This window comes from Acanthopagrus latus, chromosome 11 (assembly GCF_904848185.1).
Source record: "Acanthopagrus latus isolate v.2019 chromosome 11, fAcaLat1.1, whole genome shotgun sequence".
Classification (NCBI taxonomy): Eukaryota; Metazoa; Chordata; class Actinopteri; order Spariformes; family Sparidae; genus Acanthopagrus; species Acanthopagrus latus.
The window spans coordinates 15,924,310-15,951,651 of NC_051049.1; the positions used below are offsets into that span (position 1 = coordinate 15,924,310).

Below are 27,342 nucleotides of genomic sequence, written 5' to 3' on the forward strand. Positions count from 1 at the left end.
AAATTTCCTCAAATACGTTAAGGTGGAGCCTGCTGGAAAAATAATACTTGCAATTTCAGTACATGTCCTGAAGGCAACACCGGCGGACACTCCTTTAAAGAAAACCGGAAACGAGGAAGAAGTAGTCAACAAGCTAGGTAGTAACAGTGAAGTGCTCGTAAAGTTTTATAGTATTCCTTTTTTTGAAGACTACATTCCCTCTAAACCTTAACAATGTCGGGGTCATCCAGTATCGTAGCGATGAAGAAAGTCGTCCAACAGTTACGCCTTGAAGCTGGCATAAACAGAGTTAAGGTTAGTCACTGGTTTAGAACGCTAAATATTTAGGGCGTGTGTTATGTTCACTTGTTGCTTTCTTTTCGTTGTGCTGCCGGTGATGTGACCCAACAGACCCTCTTTATTTGGCCCACAGAGCTGTTACAGTAGATATCAGAGGCTAATAACTCTCCGACTGTTTCCCACAGGTGTCCCAGGCCGCAGCGGACCTGCAGCAGTTTTGCCTTCAGAACGCCCAGCAGGACCCTCTGCTCACCGGCATGTCGTCCAGCAACAACCCGTTCAGACCGCAGAAAGTCTGCTCCTTCCTATAGCACCGACTGACCGAGCCTCCGCCTCTGTGAGTACCACAGCACCTAGTTTGTCCTCGGAGTGAGACCGGCTCAATTCATTCTCTGGTTCCTACACGATCACATCCATCGATTCTTACAACATCTTATTCACTCAGCAGTAGCAGTAAAGAAGCACATCTTAACTTAAGCACACAGGTGCTTCTTCATTTATTGTGAAAGCCACATTTGTGGAGGGTTTTAATACTGGTCAAACTGCAATACCCCGCCACCTTTCTCGCTTGAAAACAGTGTTCTGGGGACCTGATTCTCTGAGAACAGGTTGTTCATTCAGTTAGGGAAAAGATAAATATGTTTTAGTCTGTATAATTACCTCATTAATATTGAAAATATTAAAATCCTGAGCTTGAATTTCTTCTGCAAAGCTACATAGTGCAGAATTCAATTGTAAATTAAATATATACATTTTATATTTGAATATTTATTTTTTCACATTTATTTATACACAAATGTATTTATGTTTAATACTGTATATTCAGTCTACATAGCCGTGTATTTACCAATCAGTACAGAGGGTTTCCAAGGGCCAAACTAAATATTATATTCAATACATAAATAATTATATAATTTATTGCCTACAGAAAAAATTATATAATTTACTGCTTGTTACCTTTGAATAAATAACAAATTAAGAAACATAGAAATAGAAAAATGTCCTCTGTATTGTATTTGTATATTTATACTACATACTTTATATTTATTCTGTATGACTAAATATGTTCAATGTAGAAATAATTCTCTAATTCAATGCCTAAATAAATGTGTACATTAAAAATGTACATAATTTAATGCTTGTCCACATGAATAAATCCCAAATGACTAAAATATCAATTGTAACATTTTTCTTTTTGTGTTGATTTATTTACACTTGTATATATTTATTTAGCTATTCATCATTTTATTGATATTTAGGTATATTTATAGTCCACAACACAATTGGGAATCTTCTACACCATTTCCTTCTTCTGGCTGACATGATATCTGGAAACTTTAAGATCATGGCTTGAGTATAAGTTGGCTGCATAACACTATTGATATCAATATTTTACCATTATGGAATCTGAAGTGTATTTTTTTTCCTTGAGAAGTCATTCAATGTCCAAAATATCACAAGATTACAAACATCAATATTTATGTGAGAAAAAACACACCTGAAGACATGCAGTTGAGGACAGGCTTGTCTGAAGAGGTTTAACTGTTTTTTGTAACAATATCACTTTTATCAATACATTAGGATCGAAATGGTTTCGGTTTTTTAATTCCTCTGACAGTAAACTGAAAACCTATTGGCTGTGGACAAAAAAAACATCTGAAGAGGTCTTCTTCTTTATCGGAGACTGATTAACATTTTTACCATTTTAAAGACCAAACAACTAATAGATTAATTGACAAATAAAATGAACATTATTTGCAGCCCTTAGTAAACGTACGTGTGGTGCTACACTCAAGTACTTGGGATGTCTTGGACAAGTAGCAGCATATAAGAGACTATAAACTAGTTTCAAAAGTGTTAATGACATATACAGTTCTGCTTCTGAGAAAAATGTTATTTGGCTTCAACTAATCAATGTGATGGTCCAGCAGGTTGTGGACGTTGTGGTGCCTTGTGGAACTGGGCTGCAGGACCTGCGCTGTGGACTGGAATCATCTCAGGAGTGATTCGGGATTTTGGGGACAAACATCTAACTTGACTGTTTTTGTTTTGTTTGTTTTTTTACTTTTGCCTTTGTAAAATCTCACACAGAAACATTTCCAGGTGCTCATGTGGCACAGTAAATGTCTTAACCTTCTCAGAAGGCTTAAAAGTAACTAACCCATATCAACACACATGTGCCTTTTGAATTGTACATTTTATCATGCTGATTTTGAGAAGAAATAAATGGTATTCCCACATTTTAAACTTGCTGCTACATGTTTTATTAAAAGGTATATACACATTTAGAAATCTGTGAAGTGTTCGTGTCATACGCTATTAATCTGAAAGTCGTGTCACATACAAAAGCAGCTGCACTGTAGACAATTTGAAGGACTTCCAGATTTCCAGACAACGGCTCCTTTTGCACTTAATTCACTGCATTTACGATGACTTTGATTTATTTTGGGCCACATTCATACAGTTTATGAATATGATGGGACTTAAAAGTCAATACAAGTCTGACATGCACACACAGTTCGAAATGTTCATGTTATAAGGATTTCAGTGGAGTCCCAGCATGTGGAAAAAGTCCTTGTTATGAGCTACAGACTCCTGTGGCAAACAGAAGTCTCCAGAAGGAATCACAGATGCAGCTTTGTAGAAGCCATTGTCATTGTGGGTGACAATCTATGGCGATGTGCTCTCATAGAATCCATTCATGAGTGCTAAACCTCCAATTGTATGTAAATTGTTGGCCACTAGTCGTCCTCTGATCTGGATATCCACTTTAAAGTCCATCTGTACAAAGCCACAAATGGTGGTTATATCTTGGAGAGGCTGGTTGTTATTTTGTTTTCAAAGCTGGAACTTCCGTCTGCATTCATCCATTTCATGGCGCTGAGAAGAGAAAAATGTTATGTTTTAGATTGACAGGAGAAGCCTTGGACAAATTTTGAGTTGCATTTAAAGAGATTTTAACATGTCACTTAAGTGCATTGCAAACATTTATGAATGAACAACCCTGGCAGCAAGTCTACCACACGCAACATCAATAAACTGTGTGTGGCATGAAACAAATTACTATTGATAAAGAGCAGACATTACCGACATTAAATCAAATGGGACAACTCTTCTTGCATCTTAAAGAAAAATGTAACAGTGGGAAGGACTCACCTTCAGGACCCACTCGTACTCCCCAAACTTTGAGTCAAATGTGCCTTTCTGCAGAGAGCGCAGCTTGAGGGTGAAGCGGGGTCCAAGCTCTTGAATGCCAACTTTCTTCTCATTCTTAAAGATGTACCTTAAGAGACCCAATAAATGGTTTAATAATGTCCTTCTAAATTAAAAAAAAAAAATCTGACACAGCTTCTGAAAATGGACCAGAGTTCACAGTTAAAATTCTCACCTGTGGAATCTGAAAAAGATGAAGTCTCTCTGGTTGTGGAAGGTGGCGACCTGTCGACCAACAAACTGGGGGTCTTGTGGAAAGAGAGCGGCAAACAGCCGGCCGATGCTGTGGCCCAGACGTGTGCTGAAGTTGTTGAGGATCACTTCTGGGGAGTGTTCAGTTGGCTCTTTGCCTCGTCTCTGCAGAGAGGAAACACAATAATTAAGATGGAATCACACAGAAACATACTATAAAAAAAACTATCACCCGTTGTCATGGTGTTTCACATTTCCCATTTCATCAGAACAGAGACGTGGGGGAATTTAACATCTTACCTTCATCTCCTTACGTAGTCGTACGCTGCTGACCTTGAAGTGTGCTGTCGGCCCATCAGGTAAATGACAGAGAACCAGACCATCTTAAAATCACAGTTAAGGGAGCAGACATTAAAAATAGCTCAGCTAGTCAAAGTTTGCCAGGGTAGAATCACTACAAGTATTTAGTTACTCACTGCCTTTCAATAATATTGTGGAATTACATAGTGCCAAAATAGATTTATTGGTATTTTTGGCAAAATTAATTTTATGGTACTGTTAAATTGCTGTGTTAGTGCTCTGTTAATGCAGGTGTGTGCACCTCTTTATTTGCAACAAGCTGGAGAGCAGACAGTCTTTTTGACTGCAGCGAAAACATGTTTGATAGACCAAACAACAAATCTGGTTAGAAGCAGAATATTTTGTTCTATAAAACAATGTGAAATTTAGAAATTATTACACCTTCGGACTACAACGTCCCGGAGTTATTGGAAATGTCAAGTCAAACAATCCTGTGCAGCCACAACTGGAATAATATAATTCTATTAATATCAGCAGCATTTCATTTTTGTCTGAAACTGCACAGAAACAGTAGGTTTACACAGAATGAAAACACATGGAAAAAAGATGTATAAAAATAACTGAAATGCAAACATTATTAATGAAGCTTTGGACTATTTGGTACTTTCAAATTCATCATTGAGATTCCTTTAAAAACAAGTGGTCTGAAGTTTGGGTTTGAGGATACTGGGCACTTTGCGATCCTCGTTGATGACCATGACATAGGTGAAGTTCCTGGCGATGCACTGAGGGACGACTCTCTTCAGGGCCAAACCTCTTCTGTAGTACACGTGGGCGTTTGGGATCACTGTGGCCAGTTGCTCACAAAACCTCACTGTCCTCTGAAAGAAACATCAAAGAAGGATCAATTTAAAAATGATGTTTGAGACATTGTTTGGCAGATGCCACTTTACCACCTGAGGACAATTCAGACAGCGTCTATAACATGTCAGTCACACACTGAAGGTACAACAGCCTCAGTGTTTTACGCCACATGACATATTTTTCTGAGCAGCTGCCACTTACCCCTCTGGGTCTGTCTGATGTTGTGATGAGCACTTTGGGGTTTGTCAGCCCATTGAAGTAGGAAGAAAACTCATCAGTTCCCTCGTCAAATGCAACCTGAAGATGACACACAAATGAATGCACATTAATTCCAATTATAACCTAGGATAATTTTTCAGGCTCAGACAGATTTGGGCCGTACCTCTTCATCTTCTGGGTTGACTGTTGTCTCGTCATACACCCTCTGGTTTTCTATCGTCTTCGGGACCTCTTTTGGTGGAGCCTGCATTAGGGACAGAATAAAGGAGAAAAAATAATGCCCAACATCGACACTGCTACTTTGTATAATGGTAAAATATACTTAAGGGCAAGAGTGAAATGAGTGGTGTCATTTGGGACAACACATAGTAAAGAAACTAAAAAACTCACCTTGTCACCTAAAGCTTCCCTTTCTTTTTTCTTCTTTTTCTTCAGCTGCAACTTTTGCTGAAATATGACAGAAAATAAGAACACTGAAATTCCACGAGGACTGCGGTTGTATCTTAGATTTACGGTTGTGCTCAAAGTGACTAAATTGCTTAATTGTCAGAAAATGGTCTTCAAAGCTGGTGATTATGAAGTAAAACTACAGAACTATTTATGATTAACAAGCATTAGAAGGGTCTGTCGCTCTGTTTGTATAGAGGACAGAGCCTGAAAAATTGAGCATTGGTCGTTGAGGAGGTTGCAACCTGAAGATGTTGCCTTGGTTTCTTGTAAACAGCAACACACATTTAAAAAAAATGTTTTGTAGCCACTAAGATTGATCCAGTACCTATCTGACAGATAGATAAACAATGATTAAATACTCCTCAACATTAGTCAAAGATATTGGGATGTGGGTGTGCACTAAAAGTCAAATGAAATGTGTCCAAAGATATTCACATAACACGCAATTTTTTTTTAGATCAGTCACAGACTAAACGATCTAGTGAAACACTAGCATATACTAATATCCCCAAGTGATTTTTGAGTTGTAGTATACATGTAACTTTGGTATTGCATGTATAAAGCACCAGTCATAACATTAGAATGCTTGATAACCAATTTATAGACCTTTCAGATGAATATTGTGGGGAAAGATGTCAAACATTTTCCTCTAAATTGTAACATGGCACATAGCAGCGAACTGAAGCTCCCAAGCTTATCAAATTTGCAGCAAATGTAACCTTACACCTACACTCAATATGACAATACCAGGAATACTCTACAACAACATAGTGCCATTCAACATGAACCAGACCTGAACTTTATTGCCTTACATGAAGAGGGTATTTATGTCAAGACTGTCTGTTATACCTGACAGCACTGGTTCAGCTAGCTGTAGGGAATAAGCTAGCAGCTGTGTGTACAGTAGCTTAGTTGTCTTGCTAATGACAGCCCCAGCTGCTATATTCCCCTTGTTACCTTTCTTTTCTCCTGCTTGAACTTCATGAACATGAGGTGTCTCCGCTGTTTATTCTTGATTTCGGACACACTGAAGCTGGGGGGGAAAGCAGTAGCTGCCTGCTCGCTCTTCTCCATCTTCTCCTCCTGCTCCTCCTTCGGCTCAACTCCGCCGCCGTCTCCATTTCCCTCCCCGCTCACTCTCTTCTTCTTCGGCGTCTTATTCTTCTTTTTCTTACCCTTGTTGTGCTGACTCACGGGAACCTCTGTAAAGTCCATCTTGTGTCAGTTGTCTGTTTTGGCTGTTTTCTTTGCCTCTCACGTGTGTGCTGCCTGCTGCCTGTTCGTGTGTTCACTACCGGGGACAGGAAGTGACCGAGCCGCGGTCGTCGGAGAAAATGTGGTGGGGACACCTGATGGTGAGGAGGAGTGCAGCTGGGGAAAAATAAAACTGCCGCTTTTAAAAGGCCGAAGGGGCTGTAGCAAGGCTATAACATATGCCGAATTTACAAGAAGGCCCAAGTATTAAAGAAGCTGTCAAAAACAGCGCTTTGTAAAGTTTATAAAGTCTCTGCTAACTCAACAACTTAGTAGTGCTAAACGTTCTCAAATTATTGTTAATCATTGTTAATATGACAACAGCAAGAACAACAGCATATATATATATATATATATATATATATATATATATATATATATATATATATATATATATATATATATATATATATATATAGATAGTCTGAGGACTGTTTGAGTTTATTTTTTTGTACATACAGTGTGGTTAGAAGTCTGAGCCCATCTGGCTCTGATGAAGAATTAATGTTTTTCACAGTTTCGTAATGAATGTGCTCTTCTGAAGCCAGCTCAGTTTTACCCAGGGTTCCTAAAACAATTCAATCCATCCTTTATCAAGAAAAAAGACAAAAGATAAAAAAAAAAAAAAAAAAACACCTACAAATAATTTGTAATTTATTATTACTAAAAATAATTAATTCCAATTTATTTTATATGCAGTAATGGTAGCATGATTGTTTAGAAGTTTAATGCTTAAGACGTAATTTTGAAAATGAAATTATTGCAGTTTTGTTGTTGATTAAAATAGATAAAACACAACTCAAAAGACATGAGTCAACAAACATTAAAACATGACAAAATATCAGATCACAGCAGTTTTAAGTCTGGATGGGTTATGATGTAGTCGATATTTGGAAGTGACATCTGGCTTCAGTCTTGCCTGTTAGTTTTTGTGCATTTCTTTTCTTTACATTTTGATAAAACTCGTGCCTTTAAAGCTCTCCGTGTTCAACTTCCGATTTATGTTTACATTCTTCATGCTTTCTGATCATCACATAGAAAGCTCTCCCAACTTCAACATCATCGGTGCATATCGCTCCTCCACCTCTGCTCTTCTGACTCTCTTCTCTGTTCATATCAGCTATGCAGGTCCAACCTCCACCAGTTGTCACACACCACTTGGAGTGATCGACAGTATCACTGATGGGCTTCCTCAGGAGCTGTACTTCCTTCACATTGTACAAAGAATGATGGATGGCGGTGCTGCAGTTGGAAGGCAGAGGGCGTTGCATCTTACCCCAGCTCTTAACATAGAGATTCTGCTGCAAATGGTTCACAATAAGGCCAGAGTAGAGATCTACAATAAAATGAAACATATTATGTAAAGATACACAAAAATCAGTCAGGTCAGTATTTTAGAAATACACTTCACACATAAGAATAAAAGTGCAAAAAGAAAGCAGTGATATACAGAGAAAAGGTTAATATTGTCAACAGTACAGGCAGCCTGACACCAAGACAATAAAAGGGTCTCTGTGGAACTTCTGTACTGTGCTTGAAGCCGGTTGTTAGTTTATGTTAGCAGACTCCATTTCTAAGAGAAGGTGCATAGAGTCACATTGGACTGTCACTGAAAAGTCCTCCACAATGAAATCCACAATTTAGCAGCATTAAATAACTTAAACAAATCATGCACAGACTTGAAGAGGCAATCAAGAAAGACGGGGGAGATCTAATATTTCATGACATGACCAGTAAATGTGTTTGATACATTTAAATGACTACAGTTATTACATTACAGCCCCTTTAAAGTGTGGAATTGTTCCTAATTTTGCTCTGTTAACAAATTTTAATCATCAACCTAACGAGACATCTTAACACCTCAATCCTGAAATGTGTGCTGAAAACACTCACCATCCCCGAAACGTGTGTATTTTGCAAAGCTTAGGAAATGTTTTCCCGCCATTGAAGTCAGGTTCATCACATGATACCAGGGTGCTTTCTTTGGGTAGCAGCTTCGCTGTGCAACACATCGCAGCTCATTGTGAAAGGTTGTTGGGATGTCAGAGTCAAATGAATAAGCGTGGATGTACTTGAGCTGCAATCCTAAGAATTTGGATGGAAACAGGAATGTCAATTGCATGATTATCTATTTGGCAAATAACTTTGATCAGTCAACAAATGGCAGTATAACTGGCAGTGACTAACCTATTTCGCTGAATGTATCATAGGAGTAAGTCACACACATAAAGGTTTGAGCATTGTTATTTGCACTGTCTGGCCAGAAGGTTCTACCATCGGCTGGAAATTTTGGTGCACTGTGTGAGAGCCAAACTCCAGTTTGTCTGTCCAACATCACCACCCCTTTAGGAAGAAAAAACAGTAGAGGGTTTTGTTGCAGCGGCATGTTTGTGATGCAATAAGGTGGACCACTGCTGCACTCACCTTTACTGTGGCCAAATGAAGAGGGAGCGTTGCCCGTTGAAGGCTGGTCATTATAGAGCATGTATCCAAAGCCTTCAGTCTACAACAAAACAATACTCTGGATCAGTGTCCTATATTCATTATTAAAAGCTGTACAAGAGATTTGTTAATATGTCACCTTTCTGGCATAATAGTCAAGAAGAGGCTTCAGAGTGTTTGCCAGAGTGCCAGTGTCACTGTTGATCTTCTCTCTGCTGTGTTTCCACCCTTTGGTGCCCTCGTCCATATACAGATACGACAAGCCATCACCACTTCCTTTGGGCAGCTTGTATAAAATATACCTAATGACAGAGATATACATCATGTATTCTGCTGACACTGAGAATAGGTGAAAACATTTTCTAAATTTCCACCAACCAGTCCACCACGTTTCCAGCGTCATTCCTGCATTTCACATCTGAATCACACCCTTGAAACAGGATCCCAACACTTAGAATGAATCTCATCAGTGTTCCCTGAAACAAACATGAAATCATGAGAGCATTACATTTCAGAAAAATGTAGCAGGACATGTGTGATGACAAACTTGCGTTTTTTAAAAATTCATTTTGGACAAAAATGTTTAGAGTTTAATTTACAGTAAGTTACATATAACATGCCATTACGAAAGTGTAGAAAACTCTTAGCAATGTTATGTGTAAATTGGCATTTTGTGCAATTTGGCGCCGCCTACTGTTACTGATTATATGTTGATGACAGTTCCCTGTCATCCAGGTCAGGTCATCCAAGTGCTGACATGTTTCAGTTCAAATCCCAGGTCTGTAACAGTTTGTTAGACATATTGTAGGTCCTAACTACAAACCAAACTCATCACATCATCACAATGTTATGTGTTGAAAACTTGTATGTTGAAGTAAACATGTATGTAACGCTGTGATCCTGCCCTCTCACTGAAGTTACGCAGTGCAGAAACAAGTGATGGGAGGGGGGAGACAGACCCCATTCATTCACCAGACACTATAACATCAAAGTATGTCATAATCCTTATTTGAGGTGAAAGAGGACACTTATTCTTTACTCAAGTAGAAGTCCATGTACTAAAAACAGATAAAAGTACTGATTCAACTACTTTACTCAAGTAAAAGTAATAAAGTATAGTCTTTAAAATGTAATTAAAGTATATGAGTTCAAGGAATCCCCCTGAGGGACATTTCTGCTAGCCGTTTCAGTGCAAAGCTGAAGTGAGCCTTTGTCACTTCACGCCTTTTCTCCTCATTTGAGTCTCTGTTTCCGTGTTGTTGCTTCCTCTCTGTCGTTTTGTCTTGCGACACCTGCCGTGTGTGATATGCACTGACATGTTGAAACCAGTCCTGTGATGTTGGCAAAGTGCCATGTATAAACGCAAAATGAAAATAACTGATAAATCCCCTCAAATGCATTCAAACTATAGTAGTGAGCATGTTGTAGTAAATGTAATTAGTACAGACACCTGACAAATCTACTTAAGTAGAGCAACAAAGTATTTGGTACTTCCCCCCTCAAAGTGTCAGTAGAGTGTTGGGCAACCACAACCCCACAGTGCAGCTTCAGAGTTTACTGGCAGATTGTACACGGCTCTGAGAGATGAACATCAGTCTTTCAGAAGATATTTCCTTCTTGCTTTTACAGTGATGGTAGGGGAGATTGTTGCTATTGACTGGATACCAGTAGCATATGCTTTGCATAATTTTGCCACTTATCAAACCAGTCAGTGACCATTTGTGCCTCTGCATTCATCCTGTTTCTTTCTTTCTTTCTTTTTTTTTTTTTTCTTACCTTGAACTTGTTGTGAATGTATCATTGATTTTGTTCAGTGGTTATGAGGAATACTCATTTCATTTCAAAGCTTTTTCAAGAATTTCACCTATGATTTTGGAGGAATGTCAGTTTAAACAAGATGTAGAGTTAACAGAGATCTGCATTTATATAGAGGAACTTCCTGGACCCGCAAGATTAAAATCACCCGATAACACAACAACAATTTTCAAGAGTATGTCAAAAACAGTGTCTCCTCTCAGCAGCAAGTACGTTTATGATCACCGGAACAGAGGAGTTAATGCCATTATTCTGATATATCCATGTAGATGTATATAAAATGCATTTTAACACTTAACGTTGTATCTAGAATCATTTTGAACATATGAACATTTTACTCACGTATGCAGCCATCATCACCTCTCTTCACAGTCATCTGTACGTCTGTTTTGCAAAGCTGCCTTTCAAAATATCTCACTGTGAAATGAAACTGACACCCACACCTTATATATTACATTTACTTCCTTGTTATGAGTTTGAGTGAAAAGCATTCATTGATTATAAGCCAGAGAACAGAATGCTGATATACCTGCTGTAAAATGTGAACAGCAGAAGGGGTTTACATGCTCTGGGTACGCAGTAGGAGCCAGCCTATAGCTGAACTCTTGTATCAAAGCTTGGCAGAAAGACTGGTCATTGTGAAAGTGAAAGGTGGTTTAACAGACAGTTTTGATAAGAGCTACATTACTGCACCCATCTTACACTCGCAGGGAATTAGAACCGATAACATGCCAGCAAAGGGTCCAGGAACTGAAGGCAACATGGCAAAGTGCAGCAACAAAAGGTCCATTTTGTTGCAGTCACAGTCTCCACCTGTGTAAAATCACAAAACATTCATTAGATTGGATGTTGATGGTGTCTGTCCTTCATTGATTCAGGGAAGGTTTCATGGAGCAAATTGCTTTCTTTTTCAGAAACACCTCACTCACACTGACTCACCAGTACAACACCAGTCTGATTCACAGCTGGCTACTGGGCAAAGTCCAGTGGGGATGTTTGTGGACTTTATCATTGTGTTGTACGTAACTTATATATGTCACCGTCTTAGCCAGGTCTCCCTTCAAAAAGAGATAATTGTCCTTAGTGGGACAACAGTGATGATACTGAAACCCTTGTTTCTTACAGGTTTATTATTCAAACAAAATAGTCACATCATACACCTTATTTAACACTGTAAAAAAAGAGGAAAATAACACAAATTCACACACATATTATTCACGTCAAAGGCCTCCACAGATGATATCATCCTTAAAAGAGAGACTGAATGTCACATTGAAACTGATGTCGTCCCAGCTGACATTCCATTACTTTTAAGTAAAGCCTCAATGAAAAGAAAAGGGCAAGAACAGAGCAGTGATGTTCAACAAACCTGTAAAACTTGAATTTACAAGCTCTGGTCGTTACTGTGTGAACATTATGAACAACAAAAAGCAAGAGCATTCAGTGTAATGAACAGGTGTTGACAACTGCAGAAAATGACACTTCCTAAGAAAAGAAAGAAGAGTATGAAAAAAGCTGCTGTTAGCATGAAATGCTGACAATCTCAGAGCAAATGAGTTCAGCAACAAAACAAAGAATCTTGCTGAAACTGCACAAACAGTTTGGTCATGCTTCTGTTGACAGGTTACAGCGGCTGTTAAAGAGCTCAGGGAACAACGGTACTGACTGACTGCCACAACATCCTGATCCAAAATTCTAAGTGAACATGATGTATGTCGAAGATACAGTAAGACTGCACCTAAGCCTGCTGTCGGCCTACCACTGGCATCTCAGTACAATGAGACCGTGGCTGTAGATCTGCATGAACTTGTACCAGGTGCGTGGTATCTCCACATTATTGATCAGTTCACACGGTTTAGTGCAGGCCGCATTCTGACCACAAAGAGGTCCTCAGAAATAGTGAAACACTGTCCATGACTGGATAAGTGTGCATGGCCCACCTCAGAAGCTGTTCAGCGATAATGGAGGAGAGTTTAACAATGATGAAGTGAGAGATATGGCAGAGAACTTTAACATAAAGGTCAAGACAACATCGGCCTACAGCCCATGGAGTAATAGACTTCTGGAGTGACACAATCAAACGCTTACTGAGACCATAATGAAAGTAAAGGCAAGCAATGGTTGTGACAGGAGCACTGTTATGGACTGGGCCCTCATGGCAAAGAATATCATGCAAAATGTCCATGGCTACAGTCCTCATCAGTTGTTTTTTGGACAAAATCCCAACTTGCCCTCTGTGCTCACTGATAAACCCCCAGCGTTAGAGGGCAAGACAAAAAGTGAATGGGTAGCAGAACACATCTCTGCTTTACATTCGTCAAGAAAAGCTTTCACAGAAGCAGAGTGTTCAGAAAGAATATGTAGAGCACCGAGGAAACAAACATGTTATACAGATGAGAAATATGAAGCTGGAGACAGCGAGTGGACTGCCCTGAATGTCATCGGTCAGGATGGTGCTGTGGTCTTTGTCAGACATGGGGGAACCTGCATCTGGGTACATCATCTCAGACTGAGAAAAGTGAATGCAGCAAACATGGAGCAACATTCCACAGAGGATGATGCTGAAAATGACACAGACTTTGAACAAGGACAAGAAACTGATGATGATAATACAAAGAACTCAGAGCACAGAATACACTGTTTCTCAGGTGAAACATAGGTTCATGCAAATAGACCCCACAGAAATGACCACAAGGGGGCAGAATGAAGCAGAAAATCTCACAAATGACATAGAGCAAGGGACAGATTTCAGTCAAAAGGCAGGACAAATTGTGAAATACAAAGACAATGGTATTTTACACAATGCTACGTTTCTAGGATATGCAGGAAGAGCTACAGGTAAATACAAACACTGGTACAACTTAAAGAATATTGAACCTACTGATGTTGCAGGGACTACCGAGTCAGCTGATATGTTGAGAGTAGAGGATCTTCAGATAGAAACCCATGTTACCGAGACCACTACCCCAGATCTATGTAATTAAAGATGTATCATTTGACTCGGCAAAATGCAAGGAGATAAAAAAAAAAAAACTGGCACGATTATAATTTGTTTGAGGAAGTTAGAGATGAGGGACAGAAGTGCATTTCCAGCAGATGGGTGTGTACCCTCAAAGAGTCACCCACTGGGCCAGTACCCAAAGCAGGACTTGTGGCTCAGGGTTTTGTGGAGTTAGAAGCGTCAGAGCTACAAAAGGGCTCTCCAACATGTGCCACTGAGTCTCTTTGGCTGCTTGTGGCAGTGATCTATCAAAAATGGTGGACAATCATTCCTACAGGGAATACAGCTATCACGTGACATTTATATCAGGCCACCACCTGAAGCTGAGAGCAAAGGGACATTATGGAAACTCAACAAGTGTGTGTATGGTCTGGCTGATGCCTCCATATACTGATACAACAGAGTAAAATAAATAGTACTCACAGCAGGAGGGAAAGTCTCTCAAGTTGATCCAGCTGTTTTCTATTGGCTAGATCAGGACTGTACTGTTACTGGGGTTCTGGCCTGCCATGTGGATGACTTCATATTGGGAGGCACACAAAGTTTCTCCTCAACAGTGACACCTCAGCTCATATCTTCATTCCAAGTGGGGCGTGAAGAGCATGGGAACTTCTGTTATGTGGTGATGGACTTTGGGACTGTTAACAAAGGAGTGCAAATACACCAGGGCAACTACATTCAGCATTTGCAGCCCATACTTATGGATCATTCACAAGCTCTGGAACAAGATTCACCCCCCCAGAGAGAAATCTCTCAGGTGGAGGCACTCAGGGAGGACACCTTATCATCCTAATGGGGGAGAATGGAAAGTTCTCACCTCTTGCTTGGCAGTCAAAGAGAGTCAAGAGGGTTGTTTGCAGTACACTGGCAGGTGAAACATTGGCACTGTCGGATGGGATTGACAATGCCATCTTTCTGTCCACACTCTTCTCTGAATTGACTGTTGGTAGTGTTGAACACCCCACAACCATATCCTGTGTCACAGACAATCACTCACTGGTAGACGCAGTGCAGTCAACAAAGTCAGACACTGAAAAAAAGACTGCGTCTTGAGATAAGCAGCATCAAAGAACTTATTCAAAAACAAAAGGTTGAGCAAGTCCTTTGGTACAGCACAAAAGAACAACTTGTGGACTGCCTCACAAAGAAAGGGGCTTTGGCTCTACAGCTACTTAAGGCACTTAATGATGAACAATGAGAATTTCACATTTTTTGAGTGGTATGTTATGATTTATGTCATCAATGTTATGACGTATTTGTGTTAAACAAGAATGTGTATGTGTTAAAAAACAAGGTAACAGGGCTCAAGTTAAGTACTAGAAGTAAAATGCTTTAATAGTTTGTTTTTTTTTTAACGGAGAGTGAGTTTGTTAGTTTACACTGTACTGTTGTATTATATCATTATACCAAATATTTGTACCAAATATTAGCCTGTATGGAAAAGATAACTTTTACTGTGAAGGAGCCGGATGTGCGGAGTTGGCACTGGAGAATGTGTGACCAGCCATGTTGGCAAATGAAGGAGTTGTTGAACTACAGTAAAAGGTTGTATTCTTATCTAGTAACACCATTCACCGTATTACATGACACTGTACCATCAAAATGAATTTGGAGCTGTTATTTGAGGTGAAAAAGTTACATTTTGTGGCTTTAAAACCACATACAGGAGAAAACCATTAGTGATTCAATACTTGAACACAGAAACACGATCTTGTGCATGAACCAATGAATCATGAATGTACTTTTTGAGTATTGCCATATTGAGAAGTAAAAAAAGTAAAAAATGGTCTTAAACTTGCCAGAGATTCTAACTTTCATGAAGGAAAACTACTGTCGCTGAACACTACTATAGCTGAAAACTACTGTAGCTGAACACTACTGTAGCTGAAAACTACTATAGTTGAACACTACTATAGCTGAAAACTACTGTAGCTGAACACTACTGTAGCTGAAAACTACTGTAGCCGAACACCACTGTAGCTGAACGCTACTATAGCCGAAAACCACTGTAGCTGAACACTACTATAGCCGAACACTACTATAGCTGAAAATTACTATAGCTGAATACTACTGTAGCTGAAAACTACTATAGTTGAACACTACTGAAAATTACTATAGCTGAACATGACTATAGCTGAAAACTTCTATAGCTGAAAACTACTATAGCTGAACACTACTGTAGCTGAAAACTACTATAGTTGAACACTACTGAAAACTACTATAGCTGAACATGACTATAGCTGAAAACTACTATATAGTTGAACACTACTGAAAACTACTATAGCAGAAAACTACTATAGCTGAACACTACTGAAAACTACTATAGCTGAAAACTACTATAGCTGTGCATATACATATTTCCTGTTAAGGCAAACACAGAGGCAGAATCTAGAATCTGTCCAAGGAGTGAGAACTTAAATTAACAGAACATTTTAACATTTTCCTTCTTTCTTCTTCTTTTTTTTTTTTTTTTCAATTGATGGATAATTCAACCCTAACAGGGTTAAGAGGGCAGCTGTGGCTTAGGGGTAGAGCCAGCATCTTGTTGTCAGAAGGCTGCTGGTTTGATTCTCCTGATCTTATGTTTGTGGTTGGAGGACTTTATCATTGTTTTGTCCGTAACTTATTTGTCATCATCTTAGCCAGGTCTCGCTTGAAAAAGAGATAATTGTCCTAGCTGAAAACTACTATAGCTGAAAACTACAATAGCTGTGCATATACATATTTCCAGTTAAGACAAACACAGAGGTAAAATCTAGAATCTGTCCAAGATGTGAGAACTTAAATTAACATTTTCTTTTCATTCTTTCAAAAATGATGGTTAATTCAACAGGTTTAGGAGGGCTGCTGTGTCTTAGGGGTAGCGCCAGCATCTTGTTGTTAGAAGGCTGCTGGTTTGATTCCCCTGGTCTGCATGTCGAAGTGTCCTTGCTACCGATGTGCTGGTCAGCACCTTGCATGGCAGCCATCGTGCATGTATGTATGAATTACTATAAATTGCTGTATAAAGATGCATTTTAACACTTAATGTTGTATCTAGAAGTATTTTGAGTATCATTTTGAACACGTGAACATTTTATTCACGTATTCAGCCATCATCACCTCTCTTCACAGTCATCTGTACGTCTGTTTTGCGAAGCTGCCTTTCAAAATACCTCACCATGAAATTAAACTGACACCCACATCATAATTATTTCATTTACCTCCTTGTTATGAGTTTGAGTGAAAAACATTCATTGATTATAAGCCAGAGAACAGAATGCTGATATACCTGCTGTAAAATGTGAACAGCAGAAGGGGTTTACATGCTCTGGGTACGCAGTAGGAGCCAGCCTATAGCTGAACTCTTGTATCAAAGCTTGGCAGAAAGACTGGTCATTGTGAAAGTGAAAGGTGGTTTAACAGATAGTTTTGATAAGAGCTACATTACTGCACCCATCTTGCACTCGCAGGGAATTAGAACAGATAACATGCCAGCAAAGAGTCCAGGAACTGAAGGCAACATGGCAAAGTGCAGCAACAAAAGGTCCATTTTGTCACAGCCACAGTCTCCACCTGTGTAAAATCACAAAACATTCATTAGATTGGATATTGATGGTGTCTGTCCATCATTGATTCAGAGAAGGTTTCATGGAGCAAATTGCTTTCTTTTCAGAAACACCACACTCACACTGACTCACCTGAACAACACCAGTCTGATTCACAGCTAGCTACTGGGCAAAGTCCAGTAGGGATGTTTGTGGTTGTGGGACTTTATCATTGTGTTGTTTGTAACTTATTTATGTCACCGTCTTAGCCAGGTCTCCCTTCAAAAAGAGATAATTGTCCTTAGTGGGACAACAGTGATGAGACTGAAACCCTTGTTTCTTACATGTTTTTTATTCAAACAAAATAGTCACATCATAAACCCTATTTAATATTGTAAAAAAAAAAAAAAGGAAAATAACACAAATTCACACAGCTGGTGAAATAAACCACATATTATTCACGTCAAAGGCCTTCACAGATGATATCATCCTTAAAATGTAGAAAATTGGCAGCTTGTGGGATTTTGTGGCATTCCAGTGCAACACCACTACTGTAATTAATACAAATCCCAGGTCTGTAACAGTTTGTCGGATGCAACGTAGGTGCTAACTACAACCAAAACAAACTGGCTTTAAAACCACATACAGGAGAAGACCATCAGTGATTCTGTGCATGAACTAATGAATCATGAATCTTTGAGCATTGCCAGATTGAGAAAGTTAAAAAAATGGCCTTAAACTTGCCAGAGATTCTGACTTTCATGAGGGAAAACTACTATAGCTGTGCATATACATATTTCCTGTTAAGGCAAACACAGAGGTAGAATCTATAATCTGTCCAAGGAGTGAGAACTTAAATTAACAGAATATTTTTAACATTTTCCTTCTTTCTTCTTCTTCTTTTTTTTTTTTTTTTAATTGATGGATAATTCAACCCTAACAGTGTTAAGAGGGCGGCTGTGGCTTAGGGGTAGAGCTAGGCTGCTGGTTCAATTCTCCTGGTCTGCATGTTGAAGTGTCCTTGCTACTGATGTGCTGGTCGGCACCTTGCATGGCAGCCATCACCATCAATGCATGAATGTATGTATGAATCACTGTAAGTTGCTTTGGACAAAAGTGCCTGCTAAATGCCCTAAAATGTAAAATGTAAAAAAAAAATATAACACTGTCTAACTCCACACATCACCAGATTTAATCTGGTTTGAGTATAGACTCAACCGATTCTGTGTGAGACAAATCCAATACCAATAATCTTTCTCTCTCGTTCAACAACCGATGTACCAGTCCACCACCTGTCTAAAGGCCTTGTAAATCAGGGGGTTGAAGGAGCAGACCAGCCCCCCAGCACGCCACTGCTGGGCTTTCTCCCTGTTCAGATCCCCCAGGCAGGTCACCTGGTCCTCATAGATCCGTGACACGCACCACTTTGAGTGGTCGTAGTGGGACTGGAAGCGGACCGGTCCGGGGAGCTGCACCCTCTTGATGTTCAGGGCATGTCTGGGCAGGGAGCAGTTGGAGGGCAGCTCGTGACCTTGTGTCTGCCAGCTCTCCACCAGCAGGTCGGCATCCAGAGCCTGAGCCACCCAGCCTGTGTAGATGTCTGAGTGAATAAGAGAGACAGGCTGAGTTTCTGAGTTTATTGACATAAAATACGACATAAAAAAGCAGATGGTAAGAGTAGGTCACACAGTCGATAAATCTCACAACATTAGTTGAATGTTTTAAATAATATTCCAATGATTATATATTGTTTATGTTTCTTGTTTTGGTAGTTTTGAACATTTTGAACATTTAGTTTGACTGTTATACAGTACAGGTAAAAGGCCCATGCCCTGAGCTTATTACATTAAAGGTGCAATATCTAAGAATTTTTGTTGAAAACATTCAGAAACTTAATAAACTGTCAATAGAATGTGAAAATATATAAATAACAGTTTTGTCTTCATAACGACTATGTGCTGTGTTGCAGAGATATCCACTTAAGTTAGCATGCTAACTAACTAGCCCCATCCCATCCCAATGCAAATCTCCTGTGCCATATAAACACCGGCACTTCTGCAGTGAGCCGAGCTCCTAGTCCTGCTCCCGTTATTCAGCCATTTTCTGACTGGCATAATCTGTTTGTTTCTTTTATCTGAATGCCAATGAATCAAATTGATTTTAAAAAATACTACTTTGGCTCCAATGCAGCATTTCATCTGAAAAGTAACTGGTAACTTATCAAATAGATGTAGTGGTTCTAAAAGTACAATATTTACCTCAAAAATATAGTGGAGAGGAAGTGAAAAAGCAGTGTAAAATGGAAATACCTCATAAAGTACCTCAACACTCTATTTGAGTACAGTCCTTGAGCAAATGTACTTAGTTACATTCCAACACTGAGTTTAGAGCAGTGACCTTGCCCAAGATAAATCTGAACATAAAATGATTTAAAGTGATGAGAAAAAAACAACAACTGAGAAGTCTGTTACATTCCTGACTCTACTTTTTTCTTCTTCTATTCTACAACAAAAAGCAGGGTCTTCTGAAAATTGCACAAACTCGTTAAGTAAGTAAGTAAGATTTTCAGAAAAGTTCCCAAAAACTCCCAAAATGTGCTTTTGTTGCAATACATTAACACTGTATAAATTCTTTGTACAGCAGCAAATGACCAAGAGTATGTGAGGAATATCTTACCATCCACAAAGCTTTCGGATTTGACAAAACTGAGAAACTTGTCTCCTCGGATTGTGAAAAGCTGCTGCGCACTCTTATCTGAGGCCAGTGTTGGTTTGGTGCCCTCACATAACTGAGCCAGCTGTGGTAGGTCGGCCGAGAATGCAGCAGGTACAGAGCAGTTGTAGAAACGCGGGTAAAGATACGCCATCTGTTTCGCTGGAGAAGGAGGAGAGAAATAAGAGATGCTGTGTCTTAAAGGGTCCACAATAGGGCTGATTGATATTTTAGCTGATTGCGTTTCAGTTGATTATCAATTTGCTGCATATTTCATTTGTGTTTATAATCTCCACAAGAGCATGGCCGTAACAAAAGAATGTTTTCTTTCCATATTCATCTATTAATTTAATTGTTTGGTCTTGTATTTTGTTGATTATCTTAATGCTGAAAGACCTGTCTCAGCATTAAAATGGTTCTTTGACTGGTCAAACTTACAGATACAGATTAATGCAAAAAAAAAATTCCAGCAATCACAATAAAACACGAATGCATCATGGATCAAAAACTCTACATTTGCCGTAATAATCGGAGGAACTCTGTGGACAATATTCAATGACAGCTCTGCTGTTTCTTATTGTCATGTTTTATGACAAATGACAAGATAGTGAATAATAATTTGTGTCTTATATAATTATTTCAGAACAGACGTTTGACAGGCTTGTTAAAAAAAAAATCCTAGAACAACATTTATATTATTTACATGAATAGGAACACTTTAGATCTGGAAACACAAAATAACACTGATAAAGTTTAAAAGAAAATCATGTGTTTCATTCATTTGAGAGTCAGAGAGTGATGAGAGGAGTCACAACATGACACTGCTGTTCTTAACACACAGTAAACAAGCCTGTTTGTATTTGGCTTTTGATAAACATTTAAAATTTGATGCCCCATTGATGTTGGGTAATTTCTTACTCGTGGTATTGAAGATGTTATTTAGTATCAATAGGGCACCTCATATACTGTGAGTCTGCGCCCAGGATTCAAATCCAACCTGTGGCCATTTGCTGCATGTCACCTCCCTCCATTCCTGTCCCTTGTCATCTCCCCAAGCCGTTTGATCTAATAAAGCCACAAAAAGGCCCAAAAAAGGAATGGTGAGCAATTAAATATTTGGACACTCTTAACACTTGAAGTTTTTTGTGCTTTGCTGCACAAGAATAAACCATATTTATCGAGTGTTATTTATTGAGAGTGGCTATTCTTTTTGTGTTACCACCTTTCAAAACATATAAAGATAATAATTCAAGTAGCACAAGTTCCTTATTTACTATCAACAAGTACCTATGAGGAGGTTATTGAGGGGAACACGCTTCATGACCTTGTAGTTGTAGAAAATGGTCATAAAGACTACTGCATTAATAAGTACTTTAAAATGACCAATAAAAAGCCAATATGCATGTTGATTAGAAACTAGCAAATGGCTTAGTCTAATACAAATTTTCATCTTAAAAATAAGCAATACTTTCCCTCCACAATGTTTAAAATGCTGGACACAAGATGTCTTCAATTTTATTAACCACTTTTCAGTGTATGTGCCTTATGGTTTTTTTTAAATATACTTAATAGTTATCTAATAGGATTTTTAAGTATACTTAATAGTATTAGATGACTTTTAGTGGAGGGGGACAATTTTGATTGAAAAAAACATTTAAGACATTCTGCAAGTCATGCATGTATGGACTGACATAAGACCAGACGCTGTGCAAATGTTTTCTTGCTTTTCAGCAAATAGAGAATTTTGCAAGCTGCAGTCTGCCATGTGTACAGAACTGTCCACCCTTGTTGCCTCATGCACGTTCGCTCACCTATACTCAGGAACTGACTGTAGTGGTAGGTCACACAGAGAGCAGTCTGGCCGTTGACTTTGCCAGAGGAGGGGTAGAGGTAGCCCCTCTCAGGGAACGAGGGGAAATGGGGGATGCTGTGCGACAGCCAGAAACCTTGAGCGCGGTCAAAGAGCAGAACCCCTGCAGGATGTACACAAACGACACCCAATGCACGTACGCCGAAACCAGCATCCAAAAACATTTTCATTAAAGCCATGTCAGGGAGGTCGATAACCCAGAGTCAACAGCAGTTATCACATGGATGCTCTTTGCCTGTTTCTTCCCCCCTGAAATTATATCGATTGTTCTTTTTTGCTAAATCAAAGCACTGCAAATATTAAATATCAACCTGTAAATAAACCTCTCACAAAAAAAAACAAACAGTACACAAGTCTTCTAATGCACCTCATTAATAATGTCAATAATCAATAATCAATAATGTTTCATGTCAGCATAACCCATGGACAACATAGATGATGGAAAATGACTGCTTTGTCTGAAACACACATATAACTATGTTTGCTGTACTGAAAACAATGTGATATCATTATTAAATGTTCTAACATTTTCTGTTGTGAAGTAGCGTTTTCAGCCTTTTCTTACAGGCACAATAAAAATTCATCCTACTGAAGTCATATCAAACCTTCAAAACTGCTGAAAAACAAAGTTGAATATTCATAATTCAGTGTACCTTTAGTGTGTCCATATTCTTGTTTGTAATCCAGGATCGGTGGTCCATCATTGTAGAGTGCGTAGACTGAACTGTTAGACTGAGGGGGATCATTGTTTCATACACACAATATGTGGAGGGTGATTTTTTTTTTCAACATTTCAGTCATTTTGTTTAACCCAGCCAGTGTGCAGCTTGTTTCACCTCGCGGACAGTTAAGCGCCAAGTCACATATTTGTTCAGTAAATATCAGGCCATCAGGCCAGCAGACAGTTAGCTTAGCTTAGCACAAATACTGGAAACAGGGGTAGTCTGAACTGTTTGCCATGGTGATGACTTTTTTTATATTCTGCTACACTTAACTGATAACTTTGCATCAGAGCCAACATAGCACATGTCAAAATGAATGTATCTAATCTGCAAACAGTAACCCTCCTCTTTTATGTATGTACAAATAGTAAATGATTTTCAAGGTTGCCAAAACATGATATCTTTACTTTTGTGTACTCTTTTCAACACTGGTTATGGATAGGAACTAGCTGGGCTCATAATCCCTCCACAATGTATTATTTTAACATTTGGTTCTCTATGTGTTGAAAAAAAGAGATAACACATAGCTGGTAGGTGGGATCAGTACCTCTGAACAGAGCCAGTCAAACTATTTTCTGTTTCAAGTCTTTAAAGCTAGGATCTACCTTCATATTTACCATACAAACACAAGAGGGAGGTACATATTTGCTTCCCCAAATGTATCATTTCTACTTTCTAAGTTTTATCATGAATATTTTATTTATTTTATATTTAATATTTTCCCTCAGTTTTTTGATTTGGTCACACAGAGAGTGATCTCTGGACACTGAAAGCTGTTTAAACTCATGTAGCACAAACTAATTGCCCGGAAGGATGCCTGTGTTATTTACTGTGTTCAGGCTGGGGAAGCTCGGTAACGTCCGGCTTCAGCTCAGTTCCCCATAGCAAAGGGAAAGAGCGTCTACTCAGCAATATGGCACCAGCACCAGCACCAGCTTTGTTCGGTCTCACTAGAGCCTGATGGAGGGTCTAAATCTTTCTATACACAGCAATCAGTGGATAAACCCCACTTAAAGAACGAGGACATGATCTCACCATGTAGACCTTTCCCTTGTAAAGCTGGTTAAGTGTGCTCCCTATGGCTCCTTGACTGGTGTTCACCATGAATTTACTCATCTGCCAGCTCCCCACTGAGGAGTCCAGGTACATGTAATCCACCCCACTGCCCACTTGACCAATCTGGTACCTGGGCAGCTTGTAGATGATAAACCTGCAGTGGAAGAAGGGGGAAAAAACAGGTTTTCTATTGTATTTACCAAAATAATGTAATAGATTTTATCTCAATGTCATGCCCAAATATACAGTTTATCTGCCTATCCTCCAAAAGACCATTCACTATATCTGAAGCATCTAACTATGCTTAATTCGTGTCAGTTAACTGCAATTAATCACATAAACTCACCAATCAACAGGCTCACCGGCTTCATTTCTACAGGAAATGTCAGCACTACACCATGTGCAACACAAAATCACGATAATAATCTGTGAGCGTAAACCGAAGCGTGCGACCATCATGAGCGACTCCTCCACCTGAAGTGAACACAGCAGAGAGGCAAAAAAGGGAATTTGAAATGTTTAGTCACTTTGTGTGTCTCACAATTGAGCAACTTTGAAAGTGAATGTAGTGCAGCTGCATGTGGATGCAAAACAGGAAGTCATATGATGTGCTCACATGACATGGAGGGACTGTGAGAGTGTAATGGGTCAATATTAAATGTTTGGATGCTGTCATCAGCTCTTTATCTGTGAGTCTACTGTAGATGCAGCACCTTGACTTATCTAGTTATTATCCAGATTTTGTCTTTTTTCAGAACTGTTCCTCACATTCAAAGTGTTGCACCTGTGCCTCAGGTCAAACACGGTCATCTTTTATTAGCAGTGGGGCTGCTGATCACTGAACTGGAAACCATCTGGTGGAAAGACTCTTTCACCTGGGAGCAAGAGGAGAAACAAAACTATTTGCTTGAGCTTTGTAGTGTAGTTTTCGTCAGCATTGATTTAGAGCTGATTGATTAAATGAGAAGCAGCTCTCAGAGCAATTTAAGTTAATTGGAGACAAAAGTGTCATTGAGCAGTTTCCGTTCTAATCTCTCAAAATAAGGAAAAACCTGAAAGTAAAAATGTCGAACAGTGAATTATTGACAAGAAGTTGAACATTAGAAACAAACATGTGGTGGAACATTTTTTATTCAATGACTTTGATGCTGCGCGTCCAGACCACATGAAAATGAAATAATCCGCAGCCACATGTGTGTTGGTTTGCTTTTTAATCCTCCTTTCTCATTATATTCAGGCTTTGGCCACAGAGGGATTACTGTTTTAAGAGACAGTTAAAATCAAGATATATTTATAATTTCTGGTACATGCATATCTTATCTGCATAAACTGTATCAGCAGATGGTCACTAGACAATTACTACAGAGGTCATAGTACATACTCCAGTGATGTGCATGGGTAGGGGGGCAGTTGTCCCCACTCATGGCCCAATTGTTGAAAAACACGTGCTAAAGTGACTTCCTGGGAGCCAAAAAAGCATGCAAAAGTGTACTCTTGGTTGACAAACCACTCTAAACTGCGCCCTTGGCAGGTTAATACATGATAAACTGCCCTCTTGGGAGCCAAAACGCGTGCTAAAGTGCCCTTCTTTTTGCCCCTGCCCTTCTAAAAGTCTGTGCACACCACTGGTTCACTCATTGTAGCTGGAACTAATTACAGCATGTTACATACACAACTTGTAAACAAAGCACACTTTCGTGCACACTGATGGACTACTAAGTGTCCATCAGTTGAAACTAATATTTGTACTCGTGGATAATCAATCAACCACTCGTGCTCTATAAATCAATCAATTGCCCAACTAGTATTTATCAAGCAGCACCCCTCCAATGGACTACTCCATCATTTACCTCCCGGAGAATGTCTGCAGACCATCTGAACCCAAATCCATTTATGAAAAACGTGTTAATATTTATAGCTGCAGACCATTACCCCTCATAAGTGACTAACATATGACAGATTCTGTGATGGAAATTTTGTACTTAAAACAGAGATGTGAACTGAAGTCTTACACAGGAATGTTCAATGTAGCTGTTTAACATGACCTGTAACTTGTGACCTTGTTTTAGGCCATTTTATTACCCATGTCTGGCACTGAGTGACCACTAGAACTTATCACTTCCTTCTCTGTGAAGTATTCCTTTAAGTGCAGGTCATAAATTAGGAACTATTGTAGTGAAAAACACACCCACAGAGAGGGATAAATATCATGCTTTTCTCTTCACATATTAAGTCTTCACTTTGTAATAGATAGTGTTGCTCTGTGAATGCTTCACTCGTACAAGATTAAAACCTTGTTTGAACTTTGAGCTGATCTCCTTCCTCCAATTCTAAATTATTTTAACAGATACACACCCAAGACATGAATTAAAACCTTAAATTAAAGAAAATATCTACTTTACATGTAAACATTCACATTAAAATGTTGGGTTGTAAATCTGATCGTATCTGAGCCCTTTCTGAACAATTTCTGAGAATTCTGAGTTATTCTTAACTGTAAAGATGTCATTGTTTACCCCACCCAAAAGGGAGAATAAATAACAACAGTAAAGTAACACACACAAAAAAAGAATGTTCGTATCGGCATCTGCTATCAGCCAAATAGTTCATCTAAACATCAGTATCAGTCCAGAATTTCACAATTACTTAATCCCTAGATTATTTATTAATGATTTACCAGCATTGTACATATGTACTGATAAAACAAAGCACAATGAGCCCCAAAATTAGTCTTGAATAACAGAATGATAACTTTTATGACTTCTTTTATTGCAAATTAACACAAAAGGAGCGACCATCTAAACCAAATTCACATTTTCTTTGGACCAGCTAACACATTGGCTAACATGGGCCTTACTTACAGCTGCCAACATCACACCTGGACCAGACTACAGAAGAAAACTAGCATCTTGGCTAACTTTTGTTTTTTTCACAGCAGTGTTTATTATTGGGACACCTGTTGCTGTGACAGAAAGAAAGAAAGAAAGAAAGAAAGAAAGAAAGAAAGAAAGAAAGAAAGAAAGAAAGAAAGAAAGAAAGAAAGAAAGAAAGAAAAGCTATTGAAAAACATGAGACCTCATCATGTGCCAGTACAAACTATTTCTGCAAGTTTGTACACTTAGTTGAAACAACTGACTGTTGACCGTTGACAATAAAATAGGCGTACTTCCTTTGTTTTTCACCACCTTAGACTTTACAAGTGTTGTTCTTATCACTGGCTTACAAGTTATCTGTGGAACATTACTAAATTATATTCATAACGCCATTAGTTCAACTTTATAAAGCCTTTATAAAGGCGACAGTGGTGCTTACATCACGTCTGTTTACTGAATGAAAACATATCTGATGCACACATTATTAAGTTCCATCTGTTCATGAGCCTACAGCATGACTCACTTAGACGATGTCAAAACATGTAACCTGACT

At 38.9% G+C, this 27,342-nt stretch overlaps 4 protein-coding genes across 8 annotated transcripts; 1 reads left to right on the forward strand and 3 right to left on the reverse strand.

Annotated features, from left to right (window-relative positions):
- Window positions 1-90: 90 nt before the first annotated feature.
- On the forward strand, window positions 91-2,526 carry LOC119028411 (guanine nucleotide-binding protein G(I)/G(S)/G(O) subunit gamma-5). Of its 2 annotated transcripts, none has more exons than XM_037114344.1 (3): window positions 91-294; window positions 465-616; window positions 2,208-2,526. In XM_037114344.1, exons 1-2 carry the CDS (start codon window positions 214-216, stop codon window positions 588-590), a joined length of 207 nt encoding a protein of 68 aa, XP_036970239.1. In that variant the 5' UTR covers window positions 91-213; the 3' UTR covers window positions 591-616; window positions 2,208-2,526. The 2 variants fall into 2 exon arrangements, with proteins under 2 accessions (XP_036970239.1, XP_036970237.1); XM_037114342.1 differs by having other exon boundaries at window positions 94-294; window positions 2,211-2,526.
- rpf1 (ribosome production factor 1 homolog) lies at window positions 2,522-6,875 on the reverse strand. Its single transcript, XM_037114338.1, has 9 exons — window positions 6,475-6,875; window positions 5,458-5,514; window positions 5,231-5,311; window positions 5,050-5,145; window positions 4,712-4,865; window positions 3,985-4,067; window positions 3,668-3,849; window positions 3,436-3,562; window positions 2,522-3,159 (listed from the first exon to the last, which is right to left on the reverse strand). The coding sequence occupies exons 1-9, from the start codon at window positions 6,730-6,732 to the stop codon at window positions 3,118-3,120; spliced, it is 1,080 nt and encodes a 359-aa protein (XP_036970233.1). The 5' UTR covers window positions 6,733-6,875; the 3' UTR covers window positions 2,522-3,117.
- A 464-nt stretch (window positions 6,876-7,339) lies between these two features.
- LOC119028410 (deoxyribonuclease-2-alpha-like) lies at window positions 7,340-14,635 on the reverse strand. Of its 3 annotated transcripts, none has more exons than XM_037114341.1 (9): window positions 14,453-14,635; window positions 11,731-11,841; window positions 11,371-11,458; window positions 9,592-9,689; window positions 9,353-9,515; window positions 9,196-9,274; window positions 8,959-9,114; window positions 8,665-8,856; window positions 7,340-8,107 (listed from the first exon to the last, which is right to left on the reverse strand). In XM_037114341.1, exons 3-9 carry the CDS (start codon window positions 11,383-11,385, stop codon window positions 7,743-7,745), a joined length of 1,068 nt encoding a protein of 355 aa, XP_036970236.1. In that variant the 5' UTR covers window positions 11,386-11,458; window positions 11,731-11,841; window positions 14,453-14,635; the 3' UTR covers window positions 7,340-7,742. The 3 variants fall into 3 exon arrangements, with proteins under 3 accessions (XP_036970236.1, XP_036970235.1, XP_036970234.1); XM_037114340.1 differs by having other exon boundaries at window positions 11,558-11,841; XM_037114339.1 differs by lacking the exon at window positions 14,453-14,635 and adding an exon at window positions 11,968-12,053 and having other exon boundaries at window positions 11,371-11,841.
- A 3,872-nt stretch (window positions 14,636-18,507) lies between these two features.
- Window positions 18,508-24,741, reverse strand: LOC119028390 (deoxyribonuclease-2-beta-like). 2 transcript variants are annotated; one of them, XM_037114294.1, is made up of 8 exons: window positions 24,685-24,741; window positions 24,263-24,390; window positions 23,896-24,070; window positions 22,792-22,870; window positions 22,080-22,241; window positions 21,266-21,333; window positions 20,233-20,430; window positions 18,895-19,156 (listed from the first exon to the last, which is right to left on the reverse strand). In XM_037114294.1, the coding sequence occupies exons 1-8, from the start codon at window positions 24,724-24,726 to the stop codon at window positions 19,043-19,045; spliced, it is 966 nt and encodes a 321-aa protein (XP_036970189.1). In that variant the 5' UTR covers window positions 24,727-24,741; the 3' UTR covers window positions 18,895-19,042. The 2 variants fall into 2 exon arrangements, with proteins under 2 accessions (XP_036970188.1, XP_036970189.1); XM_037114293.1 differs by lacking the exon at window positions 21,266-21,333 and having other exon boundaries at window positions 18,508-19,156.
- Between the last annotated feature and the right edge of the window lie 2,601 nt (window positions 24,742-27,342).

What these genes read in the sequence shown, in the direction of transcription:
- LOC119028390 (XM_037114293.1), bottom strand. Translation starts at nt 24,726, where the DNA reads ATGACCGTGTTTGACCTGAGGCACAGGTGCAACACTTTGAAT. An exon ending in GCCGGTGAGCCTGTTGATTG is followed by an intron (nt 24,071 to 24,262) that starts GTGAGTTTATGT and finishes CTTCCACTGCAG; the next exon opens with GTTTATCATCTACAAGCTGC. An exon ending in ATCCGAAAGCTTTGTGGATG is followed by an intron (nt 19,157 to 20,232) that starts GTAAGATATTCC and finishes TTATTCACTCAG; the next exon opens with ACATCTACACAGGCTGGGTG.
- LOC119028410 (XM_037114341.1), bottom strand. An exon ending in TTGACTATTATGCCAGAAAG is followed by an intron (nt 9,275 to 9,352) that starts GTGACATATTAA and finishes GTTTTGTTGTAG; the next exon opens with ACTGAAGGCTTTGGATACAT. An exon ending in TGATACATTCAGCGAAATAG is followed by an intron (nt 8,857 to 8,958) that starts GTTAGTCACTGC and finishes CCAAATTCTTAG; the next exon opens with GATTGCAGCTCAAGTACATC.
- LOC119028411 (XM_037114344.1), top strand. Translation starts at nt 214, where the DNA reads ATGTCGGGGTCATCCAGTATCGTAGCGATGAAGAAAGTCGTCCAACAG. An exon ending in CTGGCATAAACAGAGTTAAG is followed by an intron (nt 295 to 464) that starts GTTAGTCACTGG and finishes TGTTTCCCACAG; the next exon opens with GTGTCCCAGGCCGCAGCGGA.
- rpf1 (XM_037114338.1), bottom strand. Translation starts at nt 6,732, where the DNA reads ATGGACTTTACAGAGGTTCCCGTGAGTCAGCACAACAAGGGTAAGAAA. An exon ending in CGAGGATCGCAAAGTGCCCA is followed by an intron (nt 4,068 to 4,711) that starts GTATCCTCAAAC and finishes TGTGATTTTAAG; the next exon opens with ATGGTCTGGTTCTCTGTCAT. An exon ending in GACTACGTAAGGAGATGAAG is followed by an intron (nt 3,850 to 3,984) that starts GTAAGATGTTAA and finishes TCCTCTCTGCAG; the next exon opens with AGACGAGGCAAAGAGCCAAC.